At 27.5% G+C, this 10,670-nt stretch overlaps 2 protein-coding genes across 2 annotated transcripts in view; one reads left to right on the top strand and one right to left on the bottom strand.

Moving 5' to 3' along the window:
- The window catches only part of LOAG_17895 (cyclophilin-type peptidyl-prolyl cis-trans isomerase-15), a 6,654-nt gene extending 4,524 nt beyond the window's left edge, over window positions 1-2,130 (top strand). The window contains exons 11-14 of the mRNA XM_020450559.1: window positions 434-586; window positions 703-885; window positions 1,206-1,409; window positions 1,771-2,130. Of these exons, the coding sequence (XP_020305757.1) occupies window positions 434-586; window positions 703-885; window positions 1,206-1,409; window positions 1,771-1,878 (648 nt within the window). The 3' untranslated portion in view covers window positions 1,879-2,130. The remainder of the gene's footprint in view (window positions 1-433; window positions 587-702; window positions 886-1,205; window positions 1,410-1,770) is intronic.
- A 526-nt stretch (window positions 2,131-2,656) lies between these two features.
- LOAG_09304 (hypothetical protein) lies at window positions 2,657-6,585 on the bottom strand (the record flags this gene model as incomplete). The annotated part of the gene is made up of 8 exons (XM_003144832.2): window positions 2,657-2,821; window positions 3,194-3,312; window positions 3,626-3,785; window positions 4,075-4,170; window positions 4,582-4,737; window positions 4,994-5,154; window positions 6,079-6,291; window positions 6,525-6,585. The coding sequence occupies 8 exons, from the start codon at window positions 6,583-6,585 to the stop codon at window positions 2,657-2,659; spliced, it is 1,131 nt and encodes a 376-aa protein (XP_003144880.2).
- Window positions 6,586-10,670: the final 4,085 nt, after the last annotated feature.

The raw sequence follows: 10,670 nt of genomic DNA, 5'->3' as shown, positions 1-10,670 counted from the left end.
GGCAAAATGAGAATATGCGATTCTTGGGTGTCTCACTTTGCCGCGCTGTACCAGACTTCAAGGAACAGTTACAGGTTTGTTAACTTCTTTCTTATTCAACCAACCATTTTAGTTTGTGGTTTAATCATTATCAATTGAAATTTCTATCATAGATGAACTTAAATAATTGAAACAGTCTTTTTTAACTATTGCATTTTATATTAATTTAGAAAAAGTTGCACAAATGGTATACTATTGTTCATAAAATGTTTTGGATTTTTTAGCGCTTTTTCATTTTGCTTCTCTGTAGGGAGCAGCAGCAACAATTGATGCATTGGCCGCGGCAAATCCAAATCTGAAGAAAACAGAGCCTGATCCCATGTTGGTATGGCTTCACTTTCTTTGTGGTATCGTATCTTATGTACTGCATACTTTATTTGAATTCTTTGTTTAGGTTGCTTGTGCATATCGGAAAGGCAGATTTTATTTGTTCACTAATGCAGAACCTTTTTCAACGGATGAAAGTGATGATGTAGATGGTACTGGTATGGGACGAGATGTGTTCAATGAAAAACCCAGGAAAGAGGATATTATAACAGCTGTAGAGGTATAATTGTTAATTGGGTTTTGATCCGTTTATTTTTCAAAGCTTTAATTCGTTTATTTGTTCATGTCTTCAGATGTTTATTTTCAGGCAGAATCTTTTTAATTCCCAATTTTTAGAGTGATACAGTTGATAGTAAAGTAACAGAACATGCAGTAATACATACCTCACTCGGTGACATACACATAAAGTTATTTCCCAATGAATGTCCAAAAACTGTGGAAAATTTTTGTACACATGCAAGGCGGGGTTACTACAATGGTCACACATTCCATCGTGTAATAAAAAGCTTCATGATTCAGGTAGTTTTTGGATTTTTTTTTTCGACTTCATCTAATTCCGATTAGAGAGCATTCAATATCACTTTTTGTTTTGAGTAATGAAATTAATTGGAGAAGTTCAAAGGAATCTTTTGGTTGTTGTTATTGGTGTCAGCTTGTGAAGGAGGGATATTCACAGCTTGAATTGTTGAGCCCTTTTAAAGTGTTTTTCTTTGGAATTTTTCTTTGGAGTATGGCGAGAAATAGTACACTTCAGTGCTATATGGCCGCTTCATTTTTTACTTTTTCCCCTCATTTTTGTTGGTCTAGTGTTAAACTTTCCTTGCTAAAGATATTTTTAGACTGGCGATCCCACCGGTAAAGGAACTGGTGGTCAGTCTATTTGGGGTGAAGATTTTGAGGATGAATTCCATCCCAAACTTAGACACGATAAACCTTACATGGTTTCAATGGCAAATGCAGGTCCGAATACCAATGGTTCTCAGTTTTTCATAACAGTTATTCCTGCCGATTGGTTAGATGGCAAAAATACTCTCTTTGGACAGGTTTATCTTTACTTTCAATTTTAGGGAGGCATGAAAATCTTCAAAATTCCAAAATGTTTCATTTTCCTCAAGTAATTCTGAAGACACGAAGAGTTAGGTTGTTGATATGAATGCTGTGGTTTTTTTACGACATTTTTGTTATTAAATAATATCATTTTGATAACGATTGTCGTCAACATAAAAATGCCAGTTTATGAAAATCGCAGTTCATGAAATCATAACATTAACTTGCAAAAATTGTTCAAAAAAATTTCTCTGCAAGTAGTCAATATCTTTCGTATGTATTTTTAAGGATATTTCGAACTACTTGTTCATCTATTTAAAATATTATTAATTTGGGCCATTACTTTTTGATTTCCAGGTAATAGAAGGCTTCAGTGTGGTGCAAAAGATTAATCAGGTACCGACGTTTGAAAAAAGTGGCCGACCAAAGCAGGAAATAAATATTATTTCTATTACGTTGAAGTAAGCATGTGAAATTGAGAGTGTTGATAGTTTCTGACAGTATACTGTTGCTAACACTTCGTATTTGGTAATAATTTCAATCTTTTGGTAGTAATTTGCATATTTGTTCTGGTATAATATCCAAGAAATGAAGTTATTATTACTTAACATCGTAGTTTTAGTAATAAGCAAAAAATAAAGTATAAGAGAAATTATAAATCTTATTACTAGTACTACTATAAGGAGGCATTTTCTTTTTTTTTATTTACAAAAAGACCCATCTGGTTAAGACTACTTTCTGTACGAAAACCAGTTATCAAGTTTTTGTATGCTTTACCTCTGGGATTTTCATTTCTGATGCTCTCTATTGTTGAACTTAATACCTATATTACAAATAATAATTTGTTAGCTATGAGCCAGTTGGAGAATTTTTTCCTGTCTGCGCCGGATGTTGTTTTTGCAGTATCCAATTAACCAGGAATATTTTCTTTGATGGTCTCGTTCGTTTTCACCAAAATATTTTTTGGATTTTTTTAATGTGACTTTCTTCTGTGTCATTGTTGGCTAGTTTGGTTTTTTCTTTATTATAATCAGTAACCTGAAATTGTTTAAATAATAATGACAAATATAATTGCTTTTACTTTCCTTCCTGGAAGAGTTTATAAATAGCAAAGCATACATAAAAGTACATTTTCTTTTGCTCTTGTACAAATCATTTTAGAAAAGAGAAAAGGTTTTCAATTTTTTTAATTTTAGTACAATTAATATTGAAATGAAAAAGTCTTCATTTATCTTCATGTTCGTCATTTTAGCTGTGATAGTTTTTCTATTGTTCCAAATTTTAGATCAGAATTTACTGTAAGTAAGTAGCAGCAAAAGCTTAGGAATCCACTGAATACAAATAATACGGATATAATGATAAGTATGCCAAATGTTTTTGGATCCGGTACTATTATGGTCATTACATCCTAAATAAAGAATGAACAAATTCCACAAATATGTGTGCATCAGTTATGATATTGAAATAGAAAATTTCCATTTTTATAGAAAGGAGAAAAAGATATTGAAATCATATAATGTTTAAGTACATCCTATCAGTTATCTTCCGCAAGTTGCATTTATAATTAATTACCCCTTTTTAGAATACTCTGTTATGATTGTTACAGTTATAAATGAAGCAATTCTAAAGTTCCAAATGATTTTAATCATCACACATTTTATTCATTTTAATTTCCATCACTTTAATCATCATTTGAAAGTTCAAATAATATTCGCTTTGAGTGATTTAAAAGTTCAAGTAATATTCGATATATTGTGAACAAAAAAGCAAAGAAGATTACTTTGAGTACACTGAAGAAATGTGCTATCGAATCTTGTACACCGAAGACAGTATTACGTTCCCTTTCCGGTACTGTATCTTGCATAATCTGTGAGATTGACAAATCTGCCATATATAAGCCTAAAAATTAATTGTACTTATTCTTTCCTGTTGCCTTCATGTTTACGACTAAATAGTTTTGAAATTAAAATTTTAAACTGTATAGGCAATCAATTGCATCTATTATTTAATGATGGACGAAACGGAAAAGTTAAATATTATTTACTCAAAAGAAAAAAGAAAAAGCTCATTGTATTAGTAAATCAAACGCTATTTATTTTAATTATCGTTCGTTGGTCTAAGAACTTGTTGATAGGGATAAGCTTATATTAATTACAGTCAAGCTTAATGAATGACTCATTCAATTAAATTCATTTTTATCTTTGCATATTACCTAATCTTGCTGTTGCTATACCTACAAGCAATGTGAAAACGCTAATGATGGAATGTCCATTTGATGTCCATGTTGACCAGTCAATGTTATTTGAGCCCGTTTCACTTTGATTTTTATTGGTGATAAATGTAAAACTATCTTTTAATTGTTGCCACCAAATCTACAAAAATTCAATTTTGTAACAAAAGCAAATTTTAAAAGTTTGATTTTGGCGGAAATAAATTTCTAACGTTTAAATCTGAAATCTTCGTTGAACAACATAAATAATTCAATTACTACTGTCTTTTTTTACATAAGAAATAGAGACAAAATTTAAAAAGTTCTTTTATCTGCAAGGAAAAAAAAGATTGGATTTATAATGGATAAATAGGAGGAAAAAAAGAAGTAAGAAAAATTGTAGTTGTAGATTCTTTTAAATTTAATTATTATAATCGATTAAGCAAACATACAGCAAAAGTAATTTCTCTAAAATATGTAAGTGGATCAAATGGTGAGCCAGGTAACCAAATAGATACAATACAAATATATAGAGCCAAATGTTGTGCCTTAATATTATATTAAAACAATAAAATCGGATAAAAATTTTACTCTAATAGTTATATAAAAAGTTTTAATTTGCTTTAAATTTTTTTTTCTGATAAAATTCTGGACTGACTTGAATTTAATTTTTCATTTTTATTTTTCCTTTTTGCCGAACACTTTTATCAGTAATTTGATATTAATGCATTTTAGTGTAATTTCTGAGGTTAATTATTTACAAAATAATTTAAAAGGAATGATTTAATAAAGAGTATTCTACGTATTAAAAACCTCTTAAAAATTCTATACACTAAACATAGTCGGGATAAAATTCCCAAAAATTTCGTTCATTTGTTATCGTAATTCTGATTTAATAAAATTTCCATAGTTTTCGTACGCTTAATATAACCGGAATAAAACTCTCTCTAAAAACATACAATCAGACCAATCAATCCGGATTTTCTTGCCGAAGAATGAATTTCGATAAGAGAATACAAATATGCACCAATAATACCAAAAGCAGCACCAGTACTTCGCAAAATGCCTAACCATAACGCTGATAAACCTTGTGATTTTGCATAACCAATAGCTATCTGAAAAAAAAAATGTTTAAAATAGAGTACTAAAAAAAAAAAAGAAATTCGAAATATAAAATACATGGGTACTATTAATGTTATTTCATTTTATAATCTCAAAATAAATTTTAAAAATGCTATTTCATTTTATGCTATTCCATTTTATAATCTCAAAGTAAATTTTAAAAAATGCATTAAAATAAATCCTTCGGTGGAAAGTACAATTAAAAATGTATATTTTTAAAATTTCTTTAAAAAAAAAAAACAAGAGTACGCCATCAAATCCAAGCACAGTCATATATAGTAAGGTTAAGCCAAATGCGGCCAGAAAAACATTTTGTTGATAATAAATGTAAAATAATGTAAACCATTTGCCAATTGTATATTGTATGAAACATGGACACTTTTTACAACATTTAATTTTTGTTTGTTCATCTGAAAGTTTTTAAATTTTTTCAAATTATTTCAAATATTAATTTAAACATTAAGCAAATGTTATTTTTATCATTTAAAAAAAAAAATTACTGTTCGATTAATTGATTAGCAAAATTTTTTTATTAACTATTAAAATTATGAAAAGGAGAAAATTAGGAAATATTATATTTTGAAAAAAATTAAAAAAGAATATTTTAATATTTTAGAAATTGAAAGTTTAGAAATTATTTAAAAAGTGAAAAATTCGTTGTACTGAAGGAAAAAAAAGAAGGAAATTATTTATGCCATTTGATCATTAATTTCTAATTTTTTTTTCTAAACAAGCTTATAGTTCCATCAATAACTGTGTGACAAAAAGAATCTATAAATGGGTCATATGATTGACCCCTACCTGTGTTATTTTTAATTGATATCTGTTTTATTAACTGAAAGAATAATAAATATTCCTAAACTAAAAAGCTTTTTATGAAACTATTCTTTAGTACCAATCAAAAACAATAAAGGATATCTTCGAGAAAATTCAATTTTCACAAAAACAACTTCAATTTCTTCCCACTACAAATAATTTTCATTTTGAAAGCTTTAATATAGATCCTATTGTTTATAAGTGTGAATATTCGGATGTCATGACATAGTGGTAACATGTCTTAGTCCAGATCCAAAGGTTACATATTGAAGACAAAATAAAACGTCGGAGTCAATCAGTTCACCTCAAATTAAGGTTCATCAAGTCTATCTTTTTTACTTCTCGCTAACATCTTCAAATTAACATCAAGTTTCATTAAACAATTTAATCCTAAATTTGATTTAACTTTTTCAAATCATATATCAGTATGCAATATTGTCTAATAATTCCAATTTTTACCATTTTTTTTTCCAAATCAAAATTTATCTCCAATAATAATTATTAATAAATGAATTTACCAGGAGTGGATAATGATTCTCTTGTAGTAAGTTCTGGTACAGTATTGTAAACTTTGATGATAATATAAGCCTCCACAAATACCGATAACAAATTCCATCCTACAAATATCCCACATGCAAAGCGGTAACTAATTGTGTTGATAATGTAACCAGCTGTAAAGGGTGACACTATGGATGATGACAAATCGATCGTTTTCATCCATGCATTTGCAGCTAGAAACAAAAAAAAAAATAAAGGAGCAAAACCTAATTAGATATGTTGATAAAAGCTGTTATAATTGCCGTCATATGTTTGTTTATTTTTTATTTGTTTCCTTTCCGCTTTTTTTTTTATTGAAATGTTTACTTACTTCTTAAATTTATCAACCTTTCTTATCCTAATTTTTTTTGCATGTTTTAAAATTTGATAGTAACTAAGTTATGTTTAATGATTGATAAAACTATACCAGATAGTGATAATTGATCTTTTTTAGTTATTACAACAATCCAATCTTTGGTAAATGCCATCTTTTCTATTTCACTTGCTAAACAACCAAGCGAACAAGTAATTATCGATAAAACAATACAAATAATATAGAGAATATGCCAAAACAAAGGGTATGACTGAAAATTTTCCCTTTTTAAAATTAAATTTTTTGTTAACATTCTCAAGAATTAGTTCAATTAACATAAATATAATAAGTATTAAATGTATGGAATGAAAAAGTATTTACTAAATATAAACCTAAATATGTCAATTTAAACATTTAAACTCAACTTAATTTAATTATAAAGGAATAAATACGATTTAACAATGATAATATGAAATAAGTTATAATAATAGCAACTTTGTAAACAAGCTATCATAATAAGGTTGATGAACTGATAACAAATGATAACGATGATAACAAAAGGAATAATTATGAAGATAGTTGTAGTGATGGCAAATTCATGAATGATATCAAATAAACACATACATCATAATTATTACTCATTCCGCTAATTGTAATACATGCAGCAAGTAATGTTGCTGATATTGCTACATTAGCATTATTTATAATTAATACTGTTATTATACCTAAAAATTAGCCCATTATATTTCAATAGTATTCGTTATTATAAGTTAGTAATAACAATATTAATTAGTTGATAAACGTGCAATATCAAAACAGTCATTCGATAAGATTATTTTTGTAAATGAATTAGAATTTTCTTTTTCGTGAAAATTTCATTAATTTGTTACGAAATATTAGAAAATAGCAAAAGTTAGAAATTTTAATTTACCGCGTTTTCTAGTATGATGATCCATCCAATTTCCGATTACTGAACCAAATGTCATAATAATTATTTCTTCGAGTAATTGACTAAAACATACCAATCGAATACCACCAATATATTCTAATATTAATATAAGCGCAAAATTCCATAATCGATCACCCTATGAAGAAAATTTTGACCGTTTTTCACTTATTTTTTTTTTAAATCTTCCCGATTTATCATTTGAAATTTCTTATATTGACATTTGTTTTTTGCAAATAATGTTTTTGTCAAGTAAGCTTTTTTAAAGGCTAAAAAGTACAAATGGGATAGTTTTTACGAATTAAAAGATTTGATACATTTTAACAAATAAATTTTTTTCGAAATTTTTTTCTTCTTTTTCTTGAGCAAGTTTTGAAACTAACAATGCATGAAATTGCATAAGCTAAATATAATCCAGTCAGACTTGTTAACTTATATCTCCTAAAAATACAATATTATTGCAAAAATTATATATTCTTGATTAAGGTTGAAGTTGGCTGAAATCGAAAAAATGATTAATGTAAATTCGACTAATTTTTGGAATAATTAATTCTTTTAACAATTTTTTCAAACAAATATTATTTTTATTGAAAATTTTTTTTTGATTGATGAAAAAAGAAAATTCATACATTTTTTCTACTAGTATTAGTAAGTTTTTTGTTAGTTGCATAAATATATAATTAAATTTTCGGCAAGAATTAATTATTTATTACTTGAAGGGAATTCAAAAAACTTGAAATATAGTGACAGGTCGAAGGATGGATGCTATTTCAGGTTTGCTAAGATGACAAAAAAATGCTTTACCATTTAATGTATTTTAAATATGTTGCAACCGAAACTTCTTCATTGCCAACCCACCGTTGTCAAATTCAAATAAAATATGATACGATCACAGAACTATTAACCTTTGTCCACCGTAAAATTGCATATGGTCTACAATTCAAAGCGACCTTTTCTTGATTGTTATATGAAAAGAATGAATTGTGATTGCTAAACTGTTAACTTTATACCACAATACCGTAATGCAATGATTTGCATATTCAACAAACAGTATTTTTGAATGTCTACAAATTATGAGTATTTACGTAATAAAGTAAGAGTTAACCGATTATTTAAATGAATAACTTTCGACTTAATGAAGAGAAGAATTACAAGAAGTGAAATAGAAGTTTCGCTTAATCGATTTTTCCAATTCCTTCATTCTGTAATAATGTGATATAGTTTCTTTGATCAATGCTTCTGAATTTGGTGACCATAAAATTCAACCATTTTTAAAGAATTTCATTCATACTAAACCATTTGAGGACAGAAAATGTATTTAAAACTATACTTTTTTTTCTTTTTTTATATGGATCCGACCATTAGTTTTATTAACAATGAAATGGAACAAAAATCTGTAATCGTAAATCTTGATTTCAAACATCAATAAACTATCTGAAGGCAAAAGAAACTTGAAGGCTTACCTCACGTATGAACTCTTTAGATTGTGAAGATATGCTCGAAATCATCCATTGTAGAATTTCTTCGAATAAAGAGGAATCTGGATGAACATTTCCATAAACCTCGTTGCTATCGAATTTGATGCAATTGTGAAAATATTCTCCAATGATTGTTTTTCCAGTTGTTAGAGAATTGTTGTTTGAAATCTTAAGATTTAGAATCTAATTAAAGTATCCATCAAAAAATGCCTTTGCATATGAGTTAACTTTTTTAAGTTGAGCTTATAACTTCACTGAAAATACCCGATATCGCATATCCGAAAAAAAAATGGATTTTACGGTATCTCGAATATTATATTATTTTACGGTACATTATATTATTATCATAGCGTCGTCATCTTACATTTTAAATTCTATCACTTGCTCTTCAACTTTAACAAATCCTTAAAACAAATTTTTTTTCTTAAATTCTTTGACTAAAAGCAATGAAATGAGGAAAAAAACTGAAAATTGAATTGTTTCCGGAATGGGCTGATCTCTCAAATCATTTTTTGTAAGCCCAAGCTGTACAGAAACGGGGATCAGTTCGACCAGCCCTTCCTTCCAGCATGCTGATTAGCGCAATCTGAAACTATTTTTTTTTTTACAAAATAGTTTTTTTACGATAAGTCCTTTAAAGTGGTATAAATGAGCAAGTGAATCTAAAACTTAACAAATCTTTGCATTGGTAACAACGTGCAAATGTTCGACATACTGCTGTCATAGAAAGAATTCGGCTCATTAAATCCAGGATTGATCCAGAACGTAACATACTCCATCAATATCACCGAATTTCCAGTGATTTGTTGCCAAAATAACCTTGAATTTAAAAGTTGAAAAAGGATGTGAATTTATGGAAAGAGAGCATTCGGCAGATTTGATTCAAAAATTTGGCTTATAATTCGGATGGCATTTTAAAAAAAAAATAGAAGATAAAGCAAGGAAAATTAACTAAAATCATGCAGCGAGTAGAAATAATCTTAAACCGCAAGCAGAAAATAAATTAGAAAATAACTGCAAGTAATTAACAAAGTTATTTACAAATTAGATTAACAAATGCATGCAATAAACAAAAGCATGAAAAACACCTTGCGAAATAAAATGAAATTGGTAAGGTAAGTTGCAGAATAGGTAAATGTCAGCAAGAAAAGCATGGAATAAATAAAATTACCAAAAAGGCGTGCAATAAGGAAAGGAAGAAAAAAGCATTGCAGAGAGTAGGAGATGTTCGAAAAGATCATGTAATAAATACGATTAATCAAAATGGGATTATTAAATAATAATTATCGAATAATAATAATAATAATAACAAATGATAAATGAAATTAATTTAAATAATAATAAATGATAAATAATAACAAATAAAACTGACAATAATATATACAATTAATAAAAACTACAAAAAAGGTATCCATCAACAATAAACAAATGTTACTGTCATTGAAATAAGCAAAGTAAATAAAGACATGCGGAAAAGTAAAAGTAATCAAAAATGCATGCAAGAAACAAAAGTAACGAAAAATAAGTAAAAGCATTTAAAACATTGTAATAAATTAGACAATAAAATAAGTATTTCAAAATCTTGAAAATTATAAATTTGAATTTTATAAGATAATCCAAAAACGTGAACAATTTCAAAGATTGAAAGTGAAAAATTAAAAAGAATTTTTTTTCAGACCACAAGCAAAAATATTCAAATGTCGAAATATAACAAAAAAAAAAAAAACGTAAAAAAACAAAAGTAATTAAGATAAACTTAAAATTAAATTTACTAGAAAATGATGGACGATTTCAAACTTCAAAACGATCAAAGGAAAATCGAAAAATCGAAAATTT

This window comes from Loa loa (assembly GCF_000183805.2).
Source record: "Loa loa unplaced genomic scaffold supercont3.146, whole genome shotgun sequence".
Taxonomy (NCBI): Eukaryota; Metazoa; Nematoda; class Chromadorea; order Rhabditida; family Onchocercidae; genus Loa; species Loa loa.
This window is presented reverse-complemented; position numbering and strand designations above follow the sequence as displayed.